The following is a 22,261-nucleotide window of genomic DNA, read 5'->3' on the forward strand; positions in this document are numbered from 1 at the left end:
TTACTCTTTGATATCCTCTCCTTATGTAAGGCTGTGTTTGTCTCTGTCTGCACAGTGGGACCACTGCATTCTCCTTTATAGCGCCTGTGCTCGATAACTCGAAGGAGCTGGATAACAAGCCCATTTGGCCATGCTAATAGCATATGCCATTTAGTGGAAACATTTATCCAAAGCTCCTTACTGTGTCGTGAGTGTATATGTTTTTGTACTAGTTTCTCTGATGGGACTCACTCACCCTTTTAGCTTTTAGTGTGTCTTGTGTGTGTCTACCCATGGAGCTAGTAACAGAAAGAAACCACTAAGCCTGATAGTGTAACTGCTGTAATCTACCCAGCTTCCCCTTCCAGGGTCAATTTGGCTCATCCCTGCTGGAGCCACACATGACTACAACTGATGTCAGAGATAAAAACCACCACTGGTTCACACAGTTCGTTGTGTTGTTTTATCTACACACATGGGGAAGACACAAAGCTCCTTGTAAATCTTTCACAAATGTGTTTCATCCTACTTCAAGCATCACAACAACATGTTTAAACACAGAGCTAAAGCTCTCTGAATGGGCTTTAAACAGGCTGTTTTTTCTCTGGCTGTGTCGAACGTCTTTGGAAAAGATTTTTAATTCTAAAAGTAAGTCAACAGGAGCTCCACACACTCTGCTATTGATTCCTCAGGATCATTTTGGCCTTCATAGATATCTGCTCAACCAGACGACTGAAAACAGAGGTAGCATGCGTCATCGCTGTGACCTTGTGCCTTTATCATGACGGGTTGTACTGATGATAAAGAAGAGACATGAAATGTTTGTTTGACTTTTTATGAAATGACACAACAAACCCATCTGGATGCATCTGACAGACACACACTGAAAACTCAAAGTGCCTCAACTTTGGTATCAAGGGGAACAATTAGGAGGAACACTGGCTGCAAAAATCATTTATGGATTTCAGCGACTTTTAGCCCTTTCAGATATAATTTCAGTGATCACAAAGATGCTTTAGGTTGAACTTCTCTCAAGGTGACTGAGGTTCAGCACCTTGCTCTAGTCCAACTGTGTGGTTTGTGTGAACTGGGTCGTGTAATTGTCTCATATCCAGGGCCTGCATGAGCTGCAACAAACAATCCCTGTTTTCCTGGATAAAGTTTTGATTATAAAATGCCAGACAACATTGAAAAATGGCCAAATCATCTTCACAATGAACTAAGATAACTCTCAGCATGTGCTGCACTGTCGCATCAGCATAATACAGAAGGCAACTTTTGGCATTTGAGAATTGATTCTGAATCATAGGAGATAAGAAAGGCAACTGTTACAAATTCTTACATTTCATAGAATATCTGACAGTTTATCTTCAGAAATTACTAAAATGATTTGTGGATTATCTAAATAGTTGTTGTCCAACAAGGGTAAACTGAACTTGGTTGTAGATGCTTGGAGTCGTTTCACCTCTCACCCAAAAGGCTTCTTCAGTCACTGATTATTTTTCTGTCGACTGGATCGTTTCAGCTCCAGTGATCTCAGACTAACAGTTACTCTGGTAAAAATCAAACCTATTGAACTTCACCCGTTCTCTTCCTCTGAATTAATCTTTGTCTTTATTCTCAGAGAATCACCCACAGTGTGGTCAGCGTCCAAGAACAGTCCACGTTTGTTCTGAGTGGGATAGTTGAGCTTTTGTTTCCTGATGAACTTTTTGCCTACATGGCCCGGCAGATTCACAAATTGTGTATGGACAGTGGGCTCCAGCCACTGCCTTTGTTTCTTCATATTGATTTTTTTACCACTGAAATTTTAGATACCTGGAGAAGTGACTGAGGAAGTTTTTGTCTGGTGGTTAAACTTTGGATCTTGTCGGTGTGATCAGACGTGTGAATCTCAGCTTTGCTGCCTCTGGGAGAGACATGCTGACACTGAGAAGTACTCCATGTACCATTTTCCATATCTTCCTCCTCACTCTAAGAAGAAAAAGAAGAAGAGTGTCTCAGCCTTGCTACCAGTTCTGTATCAGACTACATGAACACGTCAGGAGGACGGTTTGTCATATCCGTGCTCTGATACTTGATAATCTGACATGACACAAGACCTTCTTCACATCTGTCACTCCTCAACTAAAACGCTCCAAATCTGAGCAGAAAGTCACCTGAGTTACAGGTTCAGGGTAGTGGTTTTTTTCTGTGTATTCTCTGACCTGCGAGGCGTATTACACATTAGCTCCACTAACTTCACTGCCGGCCTTCACAATCTAAACTCAAAGCTCAATTATTCAAGTGTTGCCGCTTCTTGGCAGCGCTCACAGCCTCCTGGCCTGCTGCAGTCTGCTTCTCTTTGGATCGCGTCTATTGTCTGACTGATTTCCCCAGGCACCGAGTCCTGGCAGGAGGATTGAGGGCCATCAAAGAGAATTAAGAGGAGACAATAACTGTGTGTGTGACGGTGGATGTGTGTACGCATTTCCATCTCTGTGTGCTTTGTGTGCGTTTTTGTCACACGTTAAGTGTGTGTGTGGCCCTAGGAGTTTGTGTGTGTGTGTGTGTGTGTTTTGAAGTGAAGCCAAAGCTTCCACAACAAGCAGAGGCCTCTCCTCCTGGCTCCGTCCACTGGTGCAGGCCTTCAGTGTCCGTCGCTCCAGCTGGCAGCCAATTTATACCGAGGCCAAACACTCCAATACCCACAGGCAGGCCAACAGGGGGCTCTTTGTGATGCCAGAGTGTGTGTGTATGTGTGTGTGTCTGTCTCTGTGTGTACTTATCAGCTACTGAGACAGTTGTTCAGCTCATGATTGACTGCAAATGTTGTTAATCTTCAGACTTGGCTGCATCCCGAGGACTTCTATCTGTCAGTTTGCTTTGGTTAAGGCATGAATTACATTATATTAGTGGCTTAAAGTCACTGAGGGCAGTGGAAGCTGAAAAGCTGCTGTGTGGCAGTTGTACGGTCACTACACCAAATTGTAGAGTCCAGATCAGTGGTCTATGGCTCACTTGAGGATTTGTGTTTTTTAAATATTTGGCTGCGTAAAGAAAATCGACCTGATTTGAGTTGACTGACAGATGAATTGTTCTATTTTTAGCCTGTACATGCAGTTTTTGTGGTTAACCATCCCGTGCAGGATTCCAGGAGTGTACATCTACCGATGCAGATACATTAGTGGTGATATGATACCCTGATTCTCTTTGAGTCAGGAGGAATGAAGACTGACTGAAGGAAACTAAGTTTAGAGAATCAAACATTTACAAATGTTAACATCGGTCCACACATCAATTGCAGGTCTTTGAACGCAGCCTCAGTTACACTTAAAAAAGACATTTGACAGCTACAACAAACAAAAGCCAGTGCTTCTAAATCTTCTGCTGTGTCTACCAACTGCCTCCAGCTCTGACAGATAAACCATAGACATAAAAAATGATAAAATACCAAACATGCACTGACGGTTTTGGTATTTCCCTGTGACTCTGGCCTGTTGACAAAAAAAGAGTTTCTGTTCCTGATCTCAAAGATTCCAGACTTGTATTTGTTGGCTTGAATCGTTGCTTTGGGGTTCCTCGTTGATTGCGGCCACAAAGGGTTTACAACAATCAGTGCACAGGATACAGTTTGTCCTGTGCTGAAATCGCTGCCAACTGGATATTGTTTTCTGAATTCGGCATTTTAATCATGGCTCTCTGGTCAGTAGTACAAAATGTGTAATTGTGAGATATAAAACTGTGCAACTTGGTGAACTGTAACTAGGAACATACTGCTGCGAAATGTCATTTGATGAACTCAGTTTGCTCTTCTTGGGGGTCAAGTCGGCCAACAAACCTTTCACCTCGACAGAAAGTTAGAAGATTTAAAACATCTAATTTCACCTGTGCTGTTATGTTACATGTTACATTGGGTGTAAATGACTCATAGAGACAAAAGTCTTTGCAATCGGAAGAACAGTGAACCTTGAGTCGTCAAATCTTGTCACTCTCTGTGGGGGATCCTGAGGAAGAGTAAACTACAACTTCTGCCGCTGAGAATGATGGGATACCTCAGATATGGAGTAAACATACAGACATAAGAACCTCTCTTTAAGCTGAATAAATAGCATCAAAACACACATCATGTGATGACTGGTTAGCTGTTGAGATCATTTCTAATTGTTTGTCAACTCAAGTTTTCAAGAGCAAATTTCTGTATTTTCAAGGATCCATTAAAAGACCTAGATCATGGGACACTAAGCATCAACATCTCTGTGTATCTACAGCCATAACCTCTTTATATTTATCTTCTACAGACTTTACATCATGTAACTAGTTGTTATTTGTGCTGCTTTAATCACCCAGGGTCCAACAAACAGAAGTACGTCGGCTGTGGTTGGAGTTTTTCCTCTGGTTGTAGAACGTGATTGATAAAACCAGAGCGACTGGTTTCCGTAGGTGTTGGTGGTGTGAATGTGAATGAGTCTGCCTGTGGGTTTGTGGGAAACCGTTGCTGCTCGACAGGTTTCAGTGGGAGGAGGAGGATGATGATGATGATCTCCACTGTCTCATTGTGAATCACTACAGCATGACAAAAAGGCCAGCAGAGTGGGAACAGATCCACGAATCGGATGCTAGTTTTACTTTAATCTTAGGTGCCCACTTTATATTCACCCTTTAGGTCACTTAATATAATTATTTACGCTGCATTGACAGAAAATTAATCGTCATGAAATAAATATTTTAGTCACTTTAAGTGCTCCTCAGATGTATATAGATGCTGGATTCCTTTCCGTCTTCTAGAAATGTAAATCGAATTAGGACATTTGAAGACTCAGACCTTGGACAGATCAACAGATGTAATCGATAATGACAACAATCAGTAGTTGCAGCTCTAATGTGTCGTATTTCTCGTTTTAGAGCTTTAGTCACGACGTGTGATTATCTTGGTTTCTGTTAAAACTGTTTAAATTCATGTGGTCATGTCTTAATTTAAGAACAGAGTTCAGTGTCAGTGAGAAATCTTGTTCTTGTCAGTAAACTGTGGGAAAAAGTCTCTCCACTGCTGCCCATGGGATTAATATCTGACATTCTGCTGAAATTTATGTGTGGAGTCACTAAACAGGGAAGAGAAAGCAGAAATGAGACTGAGCAAGAAACACAGTGATGGAGGTTCATTTTACATTTATCTCCAACACGTCACAAAACTCTCTTTAAACTTTACTGTCAGCCAGTGATGTTTACAGACTTGGACAGGAACTCCAGGTGAACAGAAGTTTTCCTGTTTCTTGGACTCAGATCTTTGTGGCCTTGGATGATTGTAGTAAATAAGCTTCTGCCTCCTGAGCAGTCACAGGGTTTTAGGAACTTATTCACAAGCGAAAATGCAGAGACAACGAGAGTTAATGTCTTCTTGTCCCTGACAAATAAAGACGCAGCTTCTATCTGTGTGGTTTGCAAGCTATACAATGGACCATTTTCCCATGTTTTACAGCAAAACTAGTAAACACAGACGCACACAACTGCAACACAAAATGAAATAAAACCCCAGGCTGAGAGGCAGAAAAACCAGCAGTCCTCCACACTAGTTGCCTCTCGCTTCTGCTGCTGGAACAGGAGCTTTTAAACACTTCATTCGCAGCCAGGTGCAGCTCATTGATGACTGATCAGGTAGTACCTGGGTGGAGCTACCACAGAGGATGGGAGAGGAAAAGGGACAAACAGAGCAGCAGTAGCACACACAGCTGTAACAACAGCTGAGAGAAACAGGAAATGCAGTGGAGACAGACAGTGTCTGCATCCATCTGTGTTTATGCAAATTTTTTATTTGTGCACGAAGCAAATGGAGTGAAAATGATCTTGTGCTCGGCTGAGGTGCAAAGGTTTGTGTATCGATGAAGAGCAGTGGAAACATGCTCAGTGAATAAATGTGACACATATGAAGCATGTAGCATTTCCATCAGATTTCCCACATTGTTTTACAGCAGATTCTTTTGCTGATTTTCTGGAAATTAGGTTAAAATTTGTCTACATTTGGATGGAAACCTGACTAGAGAGAGAGAGGTGTTTTGTGTTGCAGTTACATGGTATGCATGTTAACCACTCAGCCCCCAGGACGTCTGAATATCTGTGATTGCAGAGTTGTCAGTGTGATGGTGAACGTATGCTGTCTGCTGTGGCGGATGCAGGCTGTCTACGTAATGTACTTTGCTGGCTTTCAGATCACTGGTAGCCTCAAATGACCCTGAATGCAGCAGCCGCAGCTTAGAGGACTGAGCTGACCTGAGCTGAACTCCGAGGTGGTTTGGTAGGCTTCATCTTTTATATATACTGCACATTGCCTGCAGTGTTATCCCTCTAGTCATCTAGTAGAGGGTTCAGGAGCACTGCCACTGCTGCTGCAGTGAACAGACAGTGAACAAATACCTTTTTGAAAAGAGAATGTCTGCAGTCTGGTTGTATAAAGGCGTTTTGTCCGAAGAACAAAATGGCTTAGCTCTGCAGCCACAACAATATATTACTAAATACACATAATCTTTAGTTTAATTAGAGTCACACTGTGATCCAGAGCTTGCCAGGAAAATTCACACAGGCTCACAGATGCACCACATGGCCAAAGGTTTGTGGACTGGATCTATAGGAATTAGTCTTTGAATCGAGTCGTTAATTGACAGATACAACTACTTTTTTATAACTGGTGAATTGTTTTAAATGTCAAATATGCACTGGCTCCGGCTACTAATATATCATTAGGTTTTGGAGTGTTTGTTGTTGTTTATTTTCTGACATTTACTAAAGAAAATGATTAATCAAGACACAGTTTCTCCAGTTTGACGTGGAAGAACTGACCTCAGCCCTGTTGAAGACCTTTTAGGATGAACTGAAGTATCGACCTTTTCACTCAACATCAGCCAAGCTTTAAAATCAGTTGAAAAGCCCAAAACTAGAAGACTAGAGGCTGCTGTGGCAGTAGATTAATGCCTGTTGTTTCGGACTGAGATGATCATCACTCACATATCGGTGTAATGTTCAGGTGTGAAGATATTTTTGGCTGCCTAGCGCTTTGGCTTTCTATCTTGCTATAGTTTTAAGCTGAGAATGACAGATTTTAATTCTTCTACCAACTCTCATTCCATGAGATATTTCATGTCATTCTGATTCCATATTTTCCCTTGTAACCGCTTGAAAGCAGATGTCAGCATCTGTTTTTTATATCCACAAACCCTGAGCGTTTTGGGTTTGTGTCATGTGTTCAGTGTAGAGAGTTTATGTCTCACACCTGTCTAAGCAAACCAAACAATAAGAGGAAACACTCCTGAGTTCTAACTGTGAACGTGACCTCCACTCGACCCCGGCGACGCACAAATATAAAACACTACATCACCGAGGAGTCGCCCCAGCAGCGTCATGTGACGATAACATCTGTGTGAAGCTCCTCAGTGCGTGACGGCTCTCTAATAGGCAGCTAGTACAGTGTGTGTCCTCAGCAACCCCCGCCACATTTCATCTCTGCCGACTAACTGGGCTAATTTCACGGTCTGATGAGCAGACAGAGGCAGGCTGGCAGACTTAACGTGGTCACCGGAGACTTTGAAGGCAGCATGTCTGTGTGTGTGTTTGGAGGAGGATGGAACAGTGGTGGGTGTTCGCCTGGCGTTCCCTCTCCCATCGTGACTGGAGTGGTCAGACTCCTACAATTAAGCAATGAATCACACAAAGTGAAGGCACAGCTAGTCACTGCTGCCTGGATCTGGGAGACAGAAATCTGTTGCCCTCTGTGGAGGACGACTACAACTTTCAGGAACACTTGTGTAACTTGTGTGTGAAGGTGGTGATACATGAGGTCCTCATCTGTCTGTGTGTTCTGTCATGCCGGGGATTCATTGCTGTGGTATTTGGCCTGTCAGTCAAACAGTGTGGGTGGTATTGTGAAGCATTGTCCCTCAGAGTTTCCATTGTAGTTTGACTCTCTGTAGGTAACCTTCTTTTAGTTGGTTGAAACCAAACCACATTTAAAGCTGTTATTTAAAAGGAATATTTTGGGGAAATATACTTTTCCACTTTTTTTCCAGGAGTTAGAGGAGAGGACTGCTGTCTGTAAGGTAAATATGGTGCTAGCAGCCAGTTAGCTTAGCTTAGCTTAGCTTAAAGACTGAAAAGTCTCTGCTGGATCGCCTGGTTTTGCTGGTTTTTCCACTTTAGTTTTTGTATGGATCAAACAAACTAGATTTAACATGTTAGTTAGTTAGCTGTGGGGGTGCTGGTTGGCAGATTTTGGACAGAGTCACAGTAGCTGTTTCTCCTTTTTTCTCAGTCTTTATGCTAACCTGAGCTAACGGTTGCTGGCAGTAGCTTCATATTTAATGGACAGACTGTGAGAATCGCATCAATTTTCTCACATAACTCTTGACAAGAAAAAAAAAGCTAAATTTTATAGCTATTCCTTTGAAAACTAATCTGGCTATAGGCTGTGTTGCTATTGTGTTGTTAGCATTAGCACAGGGATCATTTAGTCTCCCTGAATGCTAATTTTGTAACCGTTTTGAAGCAGCCATTATTGTCTGCTTTCTAACCTTTCTGCCATTGTGTTGCAGAGTCCTAATTTTCATGAAAAACGACTACACAGATTTCTTACTTTCCCTCTCCCTCTCCTCTTTAGGCTCCAATGAGAGGCTCTCCATGATGAGGAGCTAACACTGTCGGCCGCACAACCGCAGGAAGAGACGTGGCCGCTGCACCATCCACAGTCGACGCATGGCGGTATTAGGGGTAAGAACCGCAGTATTTGTTTACCTCTCATCTCTTTATCTGTGCTGAAAAACCCACACAGCTTTTATAGCCTCAGAAACAGGAGGAAAATGCGTTACCAACACTTTTCTACATTTAATGGATGTGGGTCAGTACAGTGTTTGGTTTCTCTCTGGTGTTTACTGTCAGGTTGGGTGGTAGATTCTGGAGACAAACTACATTGCAGCAATGTTGATTTTAACTCTTAGTTTAAAAGCTTACGTGACGCTCTGAGAGTTAGGCTGATGATTATTTTGCCAATTAACTGATTTATTGTTTGATCTAAAAAATGTCAACAATTCGATTCAATTCAATCTCCTGAAGCTCAAGGCAACATTTTCAAATTGCCTGTTTAGTCTGACTAACTTTTCAAAATAAAAGACAAATATAATCACAATTGTTCAGCTAGAAATTGTGAATATTTGTCATTTTTGCTTGAAAAATGACTCAAACAATTGAGGTTGTTTATGAAAACCAAACCAAAATTCCCCTCAGTTTTGCTGACACTTTGTAGATCTGAATCTCATCCCTCTGCATAGATGACAATCATAACATCTACATTCATGTGGTGTCTTTATCTTCATCTGCCTCAGAGTCCAGATGCCTGTACAGTTTTATCAGTCAGCGAGGGTTTCAGAGCAGGTTGGAGCCTCTAAATGATGGATGTTCGCTGTCTCAGTGTCTTATTCACCAGGCACAACCAGCCATTATCTGAGTGGTAGCTGGGTGTAATTTCACATCTGATCATTTGGCTGCGACTGTCTGCTGTTGTGCTCTGTTGATTAGTCAGCCTGTCACACATTGGAGACAATAAGCTGCTCTGGCAGTTACTGCATGTTCACTGCACAAGAGACCTGGTTTATGTGTCGTCTGTGTGGGGAACACAAATATAGTAGCTGTTGTACTTTAACTGCATCTTATTATTAAACGAACTAAAATGGATTTATATATAAAAAGCTGACCTCTGACTCTTGTGTTAAAGCTGCTCTGAAATCCTGGGAAGACAAACAGGTTGTAGAGGCGTTGATTTGATGGACAGTGGAGACAGAAGCAGAGAAGGAAAAATTAATGAATGGTCTGACATGCAGATATATTTAATGTAAAAACTCCTGGAGAGCTCCTGGAGTCGGACCACGGCGGGAGCCAGACAGCTGAGCCGTCTCCGCGGGGCGTCTCATGGTGAAGTGAAGGGCTGCGTCCACCTTCATCAAAAGAAAACTTCTTTAACTCCCTTTAAGCGCAGCTCAGACATTCTCTTTGAATTCCTGGTTATTTTAAAAGTTATCCCTGCAAGAGATGAACAGAAATTCTCCGCTCTGGTGTTGATTAGGAAAAAAACAAAACTGCAAAACATTCTCTGGTTTCGGCTTGAAACTATGACAGACATTTTAAAACTATTTTCTAGTTGTGTGATTTAATGATTCCTCTCTTCTCAATTTGTAATTTGTCACTGCAGGTACATGTGTCTGAGCGTGTTGTTTTCATTTTCAATTAATCTTCCAATTATTTCCTCAACTGAACATTTAGTCTCTAAAATGTTATCATTTCAGCTTCACACCTTCAGCTGTCTGCTTTAGTCTGACCAACAGCCTTTGTGTGACAAAGAAAAGCATCAAATCCTGACATTTGATGCGTTTAAAACCACAAATATTTTACATTTTTGCAGAGAATAGTGACTGAAATGATCAAAATATTTGCTGATAATTTCTTTGTGGATCGACTAATCAATTAAGTGACTAATCACTGCAGTTCTAGTGTATGTGTAGGTGTGAGTTTATCACTATATGTGAGTTTATTGATATTTAACTCTGATACAGTAAAATAAAATCACATCTCCTGCCTCTCTACACATCAGCCGAGCGTCTCAGTTTGTAGTTCGCTCAGCTCTGTGAGGACTGAGTAGTTTCTCAGTGACTTGTTGATGATGCAGCTCACAGAGTGAAACCACAGTTAGTCATCCAGTTACTCAAACTCAAACTTCAGCAAATCACTGCCTTCATCATCATGTAGATCAGAGCTGCCTGTCGCAGCCTGTTGTTTCCTGCTTGTCAGAGTGTGATCGAGCAGGTACACGTTGAACCGAAGACTCTGGTCTCCACCTGCGGTTTAAAATTGGCAACGAGCCATCGCTGCCAACAATAAGTGACTTCTGCTGCCTGTCTTACTAGTGATTTTGTCAGAATAAAGAGTAGAGCGGCGATACAACAGCAGCATCAAACAGTCTACCTGCTGCTGCTCTTAAAAGTTTGCTTCAAAGAGGCACAGAGGCAGAAGATGAGAATGCAGCAGATGCAGTAGCTGTGGCTGGCAGAAAGGAAGGAGTGATAGCTAAGTAGCTCCCTGGGTGCAATGAGAGCAGGCATAGAAAACAATGAAGCTGTGGTAGCTGACATGAAGTGCTGCAGTAATATTCAGCATTTGTTGTGATTATAGGCGTATTACTGCTGCTGCTGGTGTTGTACGCTCTGTTTAATGGTTGATATTGCATCTGGTCTGCCATATATATATTTTAGAGGTGCATTGCCACGTGGAGCATGGTTATAATGTCCTGTTTTCAATGCCATTATAGAGGTGTGTTTAATTAACCCTCATATTATTGAGGATATATCTTGTATTTGCTTATTTTTGGAGAATAATCCTGTCTGTGTGTGCATGAATTCCCCCTGTTTATACCTTATTTATTGGAAACACCACCAAAATATACAGGACAGTTTGCAGGAAAGGATTATTACTCATACTCAGCAGTGCCAACACAAGACATGACTGTAGCTGACCAGTGTATATCTGTTTTTAGAGATTGAAGTTGTGTCTTGTCTGTCGTATATGTTGCACTGTGGAGAGTGATATCCTGCTGAGTGCGCACTGTGGAAATAACAGTAAAGAACTTGAACTTTTTTGCTCATGTATCTGCCAAAATCTGACACAATGATTGTTGACAGTTTCTCAGAATCTTTAGATAAAGATATTCAGTTTACAGTGACGTAAAAAAAAGAGACAAGCAGCAAATCTGAGCAGCTACAAGAGAATATTTGACATTTTATTTGATGTTTTTTACTAAGATGATAAATTGATAAAATACATGCCGAGTCAACAACAATACAAAGGAAATATTACCAACAAAAGAGTACACTCCTATTATTTTAACATGAACGAAATCATGGTCTGCAGTGGCTGCAGTAGACTTAGTTGGATATTTGCAGTTTCACTCTCAGATTGTAGGATTTTCCACTGTTATTTATCCTTATCCTTAATCTTTGTTTCTTCTTCCCCAGAACCCCGACATGCTGACGAGGAAGATAAAGCTGTGTCACATCAACGCCCACATCACATGTCGTCTGTGTGAGGGCTACCTGATCGACGCCACCACCGTCACAGAGTGCTTACACACCTGTAGGTCCCTCCTCACACAGCTGCCTCTCTCTCTCTCTCTCTCTCCTTTGTCCTTTCAAATATTCTCACTTTTTCATTTCTGCTGTTCGTCTCTTTGTTTTGTTCCTGTTTCTCTGCCTTGTTGTCAGTTCTCCTCTTGTCCCTGTCTCATCAGTTTTATTGTTTATCTGGCACACACTCGCTCTGTGTTTGTCTCCCAGAGTTTTTCTTGGCTCAAAAGGTGTAACGTTCAGGATTTATCACCCGATGGGAAGAATCCTGGAGGCAGAGCGATGTCTCTCTGATCTGTGCAGCTCTGTTTCTTTTGACTTATAGCACTGCCTTCGGTGTGTAAAATCTGTTTCACCATCGACTCCATCTGTAGGTCAGACTGGCTCCAGTGATGCACTCTGCTGTGGACTTGATGTTTCCCTTCATTTCTATTTATGTGCAACACAATCTCACCAGTAACTTAATTATAATCTTAAAAAAAAAAACCAAGCACACAGACTCGCTGTATCACAGAAAATGGGATTCTTGTCACTGCTGTGTGTTCTGCACGTTTATTAACTACCAGATGAAGGTGAGAAGATGTCACGTCTCATTCAAACAGCGGTGCATCATTAGCTGGGTATTTTCAACAAAGTAGGATAATTTCAGTCTGTCTGTGTCTACAGTCAGAGTCATTATACTGTCTGCCCATCACACAAAATAAGACTCCTCTAGACTAAAGGCTGCTCGCATGAATCAGTGAATGCATCTGTAGAGTTCTCTTAAAAATACACTTCTTTTCTTTAGTAGAAGAAATGTTCAGTTGGACATATTCATTTCAAAGTTGCTCTCTGTAGGATGCAGGTTGGATCTTTTATCCTGAGTTTTATAAAATCTGTTAACAGTTGCACAAACAGGGTAAAAATGATCATAAAATGTTTTCATCATGCAAAACCCCTCGTTCTCTGTCCAGGTGTCTTAGTCATTGATTTTCAGTTATAATTAGCTGTCAGTTATTTTCATATACTTTCAGAGACAAAACAGATGATTGCTGTTCTGTCATGTAGCAAGTTTAGAATATTTACACTGCACATAGGTTTGACTGTTCTGAGAAATAAAACAGATCTCTCCTCCAAAACCTATGAGAAGCAGGAAGCCTACAGTCATGAGCATCAGGTAGTGACTGAAAGAGTGAGATTGCAAATTCAAGCAGGTGAAATGTGTTTCCTCTGTAAGGTGGGTTCATTCTTATAGATAGGGGAAGGAGCTCAGACATCTGGAGTGGGATCCTCTGTGTCGAAAGGAGCCAGTTAAGGTGGTTTTCTGGGCAAGTTTTAAACCGTTAGAGGTAGACCCAGAACACGCAGGAGAGACTATATCTCATCTGGCCTGGGAGCACCTCAGGATCCCTGAGGGGTGTATAGACTATAACCTGCGTCCACTGTCACCCAACACTGGATAAGTAGCAGAAAATGGATGGACAGATTTCAGATTCTAACCCTCTTAAAGCATGATATAATTTTTCTTTTTTTTTAAAACTTCTTTTGTCACAGTTAACTGTTTCTTTCCCCACCTGTTTCCTGTGGAGTTACACTACCTGTAGATTACTTACAGTTTCAGTGAGTAGAGATCCACTAATACAAGTCAGAGACCGTTTCTATTTACACTTTTCACTGTGTAAATCTCTGTTGCTGAAGTACATCTGGTCTTCAGCTACTTTCTGACACTGGTTAGAGAGGACAGTAAACACACAGTAAATCTGTCTTTAACAGATTGTTCCGGTAGCTGAACAACACTGCTGACAAGTCATGTGGAAAACAACCAGATATGATACGTAGTTATACAATTGTTACTGCTGTGTGCTTCATGATGCATGAAAACAGTTTGCGCTGACACAGAAATGATAATACTTTCTTTTCTCTGTGTTAAACGCTCTCACACATTTACACTGTGTCCATTAAACGTGAGTAATGAATATATTTAAGCTGATACAGTGAGCAAACAAATCCAATGTTCTTTGAAGACAGACAGAAATAAGAATTAAACGCTCACTGTGCTTCAGTCGTAGCAGATTAGAAATTATAAAGACCACATGGGTCTGTTTATTGAAACCATGAAATAACATTATTTGGAATATGAACATAATTAACGATTAAAAGTGTTTTTGATGGGTTTAGACACTTGAATAAACAGCCAATTTGTTTGTGAATTTTGATTAGTGAGCAATAAATTGAAGGCTGCAACAGAAGGACTCAAGTCGCTCTGTTGTTTGGTTTCTAATCATCCCTAAATATGAATCAGTAAATAAAACGTATACGTAGCACTTTTCAAAACAGAAGTTACAAAGTGGATTGTAGAAGGGAGAAAAGACAAAGAGGAAATGAAGGAGACAAACGAGTATAAAAGGAAAAATGTGACGATTTAACATGAAGAAAAAGGCAAAAAACCTGATGATTTCTAAGATTTTTTGCTAATGATTTAGCTTTTGAGGCTGTTCCACAGGAGCAACAAGCTTCCACAAAGGTGATGTGGTAGTTGTGGTGTGATGTAAAAGATTTTCCTCAGCTGGAGAAAAGCAGAACTGAACCAGTCACCTCACATGAGTTCCCAGAACTTTGTTTTCCACTGAACTGACATTTACACAATTAGATTTGAGTAATTATACCTAATAGTATCTGGACTGCTTTTTTCAAACTCTTTTGTTGCAGACAATGTAAAAAAAGCTTTGTAAAATGCATCTGTGGACCATCTGAGGGCTGCCTGGTGCTTTTCATTGCTCTTGCGAAACAAATTTAGGGCAGAGCTTCCTCTTAGATTCCTCAACCATCTAGCAGATATTTCCTGTGTAACCAACAAGGCCTCATAATGTCTTGCCGCCTCAGTACTTCTCAAAGCGCCGTGCTTCATCAGGTTGGTGCTGGACGTCGATGAGCAGTTAGCGCCTCTACAGACGAAGCCTTCTGCATTATACGTATGTTTGCTTCTGTTTCACTGCCTGCTGAAGTGAAAAGGAAGTAGTAAGACCTTGAGTTAACAGTTTTGTAACGCCTGGGGGTGGGGGGGAGGATGCGGGGGTGTCACTGAGTTGAGCACGATTACCTCATCTGCAACCTTAAGTGCCCTTTAATGCTCAGAGGGCAGAGTTAACAGAATACTGACATCAAGCCAAATGCTGGTGGTTTGACAAGTACACAGCAGATTATTATGAGGTTCTTGTTGTGAAATCATAATTGTCTGGTGCTGCAGAATAATGAAAGAAGGTCTGTGGGTTTTTGAGCCTGGGGGAGCGATCTCACTGCTGCTGAACCCGACATGTTTATTCCTGGTACTGTGCGCTCGACATTTGGGTTGGTGAGAATAATCTATGCAAAGTTGCTCCTGGTTCTCCACGATGAGAGTGACAGGAAACCTTTTTTGTATATTTAAACTGTATGTATTGCACCTTTTAGGTTTTTTTTTTGAGCATAGATTTGCTACAGTTTTGATAATAACAGGAGATATGAGGTAGAAACCCTGTGAAGTTTGAATCCAGGTTGGTTCTTCGAGGATATGGAACAGGTTCATTTATATGTTTGAAAAAGAGAGATTTATATTAGTATCTTATTTAAGGAATGCATGGGAGTTCAGGAACAAAACAAAACAAGAGATGATGATCAAATTCATCTGCCGGGAATCTAAACTGACCTAGTGTTAATGTTTGATGTGAAGATGTCTTCTAATACCATGAGGACATGTCAGTTCAATCATTTAATTTCACGCCACACTGAACTCAGACAGTGTAATACCCTTTCTGTCCACATGAGGGAGCTGTTCTACCACAGATGGGAGTCGCCCCGCTCGCTGCAAACACCGAGTCCAGGGGAGTCGCTTTGATTCTCCCTCTCACTTTGAGAAAGGGAGACAAAGAGATTCACATCACATCACTGGCTGCAGCTGTCAGGTGGTTTTTGATGGAGAATCACGTGCAGTAAATCAGTGGTGGTTTATACAGTCTGTCTCATTGTGCACATGATGAGAGGTCAGTTCTTTTACGTATAAACATCCTTCACAGGATCAGAAGTCAGCGTGTTACTGCAGGTGTCACTGTCTTTATGTCACACACCTGTACATCCCCTAATTACTTTACTTCTTTAATTTTGAATTCTCCTCCTGCTCCCTCTGGTCACCCATAGTGTGCTTCAGTGCAGCTGAATTCATGATATGTATTTGTCTGTTACAGTCATCAAAACCTCAGTTTTCTTTGTACAAACTGAAACACCAAGCCAGTGGTTTAATATTTATACTCTCGGGGTGGTTTCTGGGGGGGAGGTCGGTAGAGTCACAGTCTTGTAACATCTGAAAACATGTTTTATATATATGTTCTAACATTTATTAAAGGTTTAATTTATACATGTGCAGCTTGGAGAGTAACCATATGTCCCTTGTGTGTGTTTCTGTGTCTCCAGTCTGTAGAAGTTGCCTAGTGAAGTATCTGGAGGAAAACAACACGTGCCCCACGTGTAGGATTGTTATTCATCAGAGCCATCCACTGCAGTACATCGGGTGAGTGCTGCACACACACACACACACACACACACACACACACACACACACACACACACACACTCTGACATGTTGACGGTGCTCCATCAGTGTGCAGGGAGCTGCTCGCTGCCTCTGGGGGCATCAGCAGTGCACTTCCAGTAAACAATAAACTACCAAGGAGCAAAGTGCTTCTGGCCTTTTTCCATTTTATCTTTACTCCTCTGCAGGAAAAAAAAGACTAAACCTCTGTGGCTGCTCTGCTGAGGGTGGTCTCTGTTTCCGTGTGAATAACCTTTACTGAAAAACCTAACAATTCAGTTTCCTACATGAACTAAAAACCTGTGCAGTGTGCAGTGAAAAAAGTGGAATATCCAGAACACAAACGATAATTAGAAATCATACTGAATCGTGTGTGGGAATACCTCACACCTCAAGAGATAATACATATAAACAGACCTCTTAGACAAAGGAATCATCCTCATCCAGTGCTGTGTACATCAACAGAATTACTCCTCAGGTTAACATGAGGAGGTTATTCTGGAAGTCAAGTCTTCCTGTCGTTGTTTTGGGGAGTTCACTCCACCAGGCGACTTCCTGCTCCGCGAGGGATCGTGTTGTCGGTGCCCCCTCTGAGCACTCACATTAATGTCTGATTAATACGACACACAAACTTAATGTGTACCAGCAATTTAGTCATTACCGTCTAAACTGTGCTGTCTGCAGACTCGTCGTTGTGCAGGAAATGCTCCATTTCAAACACATTAGCTCCTCACGCAGCTGTTTTTTTTTCCTCCTTAAATTGTGTGTGCAGGAAATTGGAGTTGATCAGAAACATCACAAGTGATTTGAAGGCAAAACGGCCCAACATGACAGATAATTCCCATCTGCTCTTCAGGATTTGATCAAAGTTGATGTTTGACATTGAACTTGAAGTCACACTCAGACGTCTCCTCACAGAGAATTAGCTCAACAGAACTAATCCCACCACTTGTACTGTCAAGTGTCTCTCCTTGATTTTAATCCATTTTATTTTAAATAATTGTGGTGGTAATGATAACGCTATCACAGAATCAAACTTCCTGCTGTTCTTTAACTCCGGAGAGGGAATTCTCTATCTTGATTTCCAGTGCTTTCTTTAATGAAACATTTAACTGGTAAAGTCTCGTTGATATTTAAATCTGTTCTCCCGAGAGACATGAATCCAAAAAAACAATGTTACAGCAATAAAGACAAAATAAATGAGTAATAAGAGTACAAAAGAGTAAAATACTTTTAGAAAGCATGTGGCTAATCAACACAGTTGTGTGTCTTTGTTGTAATTTTTGTCACGTTGATACACAGCAGATCTGTGTGGGGTGTAATATCAGTTCTGTCCAACAGGGGTCAGTGTTTGGCTGCTTTTCAGAGCAGTGTGTATTCTGGCCTCGCATACAAAGACTCTCCCAGTGGACGGCAGAGGAGACAAACATAACCACATAACCACTGTTTTTTTTTTTTTTTGCTCCGTAGCATTTTTTAACAAACTGAACGTGTCGTGTTCGTCAGCTGGCTGCCACGGCTGGGTTGTCAAAAACGCACCGTCACGGTGATGGCAGTCCAGAGCTCACACTGCGCACCTGTGTCACCCGCACTGCCTAACAGGGAAAGACTATTTAACACTCTGACTGACAGAGCATATGCTGCACTCCAGCCTCTGAGAGCTGGTGTCATTTGAATTTTTCAGTCTCTAATAACACATTTGACTTTTCCCCATAAATGACATCTTGAGATGTGGTTTTGGATGCCCAGAGTTGTTTCTTACATCAGTGGTTTCCAGCCTTTTTGACCGTCTAGTTGCATATGTCTCCACTTTAAGTGATTATTCCCTCAGAAATGTCTTTATCTGCACTGGTTTACATCTTCATCTTTAGATAACTAATAATTTTCTTGTTCTTTTTTAGCCATGACAGAACAATGCAAGACATTGTCTACAAGTTGGTACCGGGACTTCAAGAGGGTAAGAGTGATGTATTGTCTTTGTTTACGATACAACCCACAGGAGATCCAACCTACAACCTCACAGCTTTACAGCTTTCACTTGGAATATTTTAATAAACGTCTTGTTCTTGCTGTCATGGACAGACTAAGACGGCCTGATGAAACAGGTTTCAGTGCACACACACACAATCTCACACTCCACTGAATTTTAAAAGCCTTGTGACAGCAGTGACCTTGAAGGAAAAAAAAAAAAAGACACTGTCCTCTCTTATTTTCTTTCCTGTTTCTTTCCCTCTCGTGCAGCGGAGATAAAGAAGCAGAGGGAGTTCTATCAGAAGTTAGGGATGGAGGTGCCTGGAGACATTAAAGGGGAGCTTTGCAACATGAAGACTCATCTAGATCAGCGCAATGGTACGATCAGCACCACATCACTGTATCACTGTATCACTAAACCCACCAGTGGTTGTTTTGCCTTTATGTTGATGTGTTTCACCCTTAACTATTTTGTAACCACACTGATTAGAATCCTTCTCTTTTGCCCTGCAGTGGTCACATCTTCCAGTTAGTGGAGGTTGTAATTAGTTGGTTCTGTCGGGTTGAATATGTTAATTGTTTTGGTGAGGAGTGGGGCTGCCCCTGTGTGAATATAATAACTACGCCTGCTGGGTCTTGTGGCTTCATTTACTAGTTGACCTACCAGGTATTTCCATGTTCAATATGACGTTAAGGCAGTAAAGCACAGACACGGAGGGCTGCAGCATGCACAAAGGCATTGTTTACTTTGTTATATGATGAGTTGTGTGTTGACGTCCTCCAAATGGCTGTAGGGGTCAACTTGGTGTAGGCAAATAAACAAGCAAAACCCACACATAGGTAGTCCTACAAAAGGAATATACCTTCCAAGTGGTGCAAGAAAACTTGACTGAAACATTCACGTTTCTGTTGTTTTTCTACAATTTGTGTTTTCTTTACTTTGGGCTCATTGAAGCTGGATTCACACTTGATGGGTTATGCGAAGTTTTTATAGTTTTATTGTTGTTTCATTCACTCTGCTGGAGATTACTGATGACAGTGAACAGGAGAATGGCAGAGGAGATGGTTTTGTCAGATGTGTGTTACTGAGCCTGTAAACATGTAGGTGAAACCACAAGCAGCACAAGCTGACCAATCACAGTTCCTGCCGTCTCCACGTGGTATCTCTGTCGTCAGTCTAGCGTGACGTGTAGTTACATTTTTGAGGCATAGCCTTGCTTTAAAACACACGTGTTAATGTGTCGGCACAGTTTGGAATGAGCTGGTTCACCGTGGCCTTCACCTCGGCAGCGTGATGTCTCATTCATTCATTCCATATAAGGAAATCGTAATGAGTAACATTAGAAGCACGACCACGAGTAACAGCGGAAGCCATTAAGCAGTAGAGATGAAGGCAATTTAGCCAGTCAGAATGAGTCCCCGGCCTGCTTGTTGTGCACGACGGCTTTTCTAAGCCAGTTCACTTCCGAGGGCTGGTGTAAATGTGTGCCCAGAGGGCTGTCATGCTGGCAGGCCTAATCGCTCGCTTAATCCCCCTCTCTGACTTTGGTAATTAAGGCTCAAATGGAAGTGGAACTGCTCTCCGGCTTCCTGTGCCTCGTCGCTCCAAGTCAGGTTTAGCTACAGCACTCACTCACTCACACACACGATCATACACAAACACATTTTAAGGATCATTTGCACAGATGCCAACAGAAATAGAAACCCACAAACAAATGTGATGCCTTTAGCTCTTTGTTGATTGTGATAAAAATACTTTTTGACACAAGAAAATTTGTGGAAGTCGAATGTGGTTGCACTCATTGACCAGAACCTCTGGAGTGGAAACTCATTTTCTCTCTTGGGTCAATAAAGAGTTTTTTCCTGCACATTTTATTGTGTATTGATAAATGAGTTGTCCATATTGTGTGAGTTGTGAAAGCTGCTGTTGAACTGGAGAAAATGAATCCGTCGTCTAATCCAGAGGTGGTCTAAGGGTTGACTTCCACCTCCGAGCTCCAGAGTTTTCTTCTAAGCACTATTTGAGATCTGTAATACAGAAACTTGGTCTCCACCAGCACACACCAGACTCATTTTCTCTAAATTGCCTGCTTTCCTCAGCTCTTAATGCAAGAAAATGGAGGGAAGATGGGGCATGATGAGTCTGCTGAGTGCACTTTTCTCTTTCATGACAATATAAACTCCCACACACTCGGCTGGTTTACTCCATCTTATTCCCCAAGTAGCATCACTTGAAAATGTTATTGTACATGCTTTTGTGATTTGATTGTATGTGAGAGATCCCGTAAATCATGAATCCGTCAGCCAGTAGACTGTTTTCAACCCCATACAAGATTGTTAAAGTGAGCGAAACAAAAAGGAGCTCTGTAAGAGGCGGGCTGCTCGGTTTTTAAAATCCCTAGACCCAAGCAATCATCCCGTTACCTGCTGCCATCACCTCAAACACAGACCAGGTCGTCATGTCTGCTTGGAGTCTGTGAGATACTCAAGGGTTGTTTGAAGGTGAGACGCAACAACAAGAGCGAGCCCCCCTTGATAAGCAATCAGTGCAGCTGACTCTGGAGACACCAGAGCAAGCTCAGACCTTTCCCGGTAATTCTCGGTAGAATTGGTGACAGTTAGCCCAAACGGAAAATGGTTACAAAGAGGTGAATGCAATCCCATCTACAGTCTGAGCAGTAAACTGTCCTCACACCACGTTATTACACCCACTGAGGCCAGGAAGAATAGACTTTCTTTGTTTGTAAAGGTTACAGAAAAACAATACCTATTTGTGCAGCAATTTTGTCACAGTGACGCAATTTTGACTTTGATAGCTAAGTTTCATATCTAAAAATTCAATACTACAATATCACAGCCAAGAAGAAAATCCATAAAGAAATATCTAACCACACCTGTTCTGGAGCAGCTGTTTCACGTGGGGTTTTAAAAGTTATTCAGGCGTCTGACAGGAAACCATGTTCACCTGGGTTAAAGCAGGAAGTCTTTGTGGAGACGCTGTAGTGAAGCAGCATGACACTGTGGAAAGTACTCAGTGTTTGAGGTACAGGTGAGCTTTAGATTTTAGCACAGAGCAGACGTGTCCTGATAAACACTGTGAATGGCCACACAGTTCCTAACTCAGGGGAAGGAGTTAAAGATTTATTTGAGGCATATTGATGCCTTTATAGTTTTTTTCCTTTGAGGGATAATTAAAGGTAATTTTAGGTTGCAAAAGGACATTTAGTGAATGAACTGTGCCCCCCAAGGTAAATAAAAAAAATTTGCCTTAATACTTTTACATTAACTGTTAATATAGTTGACTCGAGGTGCATTGTATCATTCAGGTTTGTTTCAGCTCCAGACAAAAGCTCTGTGTGGTGTTTTATTAAGCATTACTTTACCTGTCTCACACTGCTCTGAGCACATTATTCTCAGTAGTGCAGTGTGAGAAATCCTTTTCTCTTCCTATTTTATGTTCATGTTCACTTGCTAGAGATTGCCTGCCCCCCCCTCGTATCTGCCTCCATTTTCCTGAGAAAGGCACAAATGGCGAAACCAGATGAAGTCAATTATGGCAGAGCTGATGCTGGCCCTCGTGTAGGCTAATCAGTCTGGAGAATGACTGAGGGTTTTTTCTTGATTAGAAGTTGCTATG

The 22,261-nt window shown here is 41.7% G+C and overlaps 1 protein-coding gene across 2 annotated transcripts in view; it reads left to right on the forward strand.

Annotated features, from left to right (window-relative positions):
- Positions 1 to 22,261, forward strand: part of LOC108885314 (polycomb group RING finger protein 3) — a 46,753-nt gene that overhangs the window by 11,862 nt on the left and 12,630 nt on the right. For both annotated transcript variants that reach the window (XM_018679615.2, XM_018679616.2), the window contains exons 2-6: positions 8,603 to 8,712; positions 12,003 to 12,120; positions 16,536 to 16,632; positions 18,555 to 18,610; positions 18,895 to 19,002. In XM_018679615.2, the coding sequence (XP_018535131.1) occupies positions 8,698 to 8,712; positions 12,003 to 12,120; positions 16,536 to 16,632; positions 18,555 to 18,610; positions 18,895 to 19,002 (394 nt within the window). In that variant the 5' untranslated portion in view covers positions 8,603 to 8,697. The remainder of the gene's footprint in view (positions 1 to 8,602; positions 8,713 to 12,002; positions 12,121 to 16,535; positions 16,633 to 18,554; positions 18,611 to 18,894; positions 19,003 to 22,261) is intronic.

This window comes from Lates calcarifer, linkage group LG8 (assembly GCF_001640805.2).
Source record: "Lates calcarifer isolate ASB-BC8 linkage group LG8, TLL_Latcal_v3, whole genome shotgun sequence".
Taxonomy (NCBI): domain Eukaryota; kingdom Metazoa; phylum Chordata; class Actinopteri; family Centropomidae; genus Lates; species Lates calcarifer.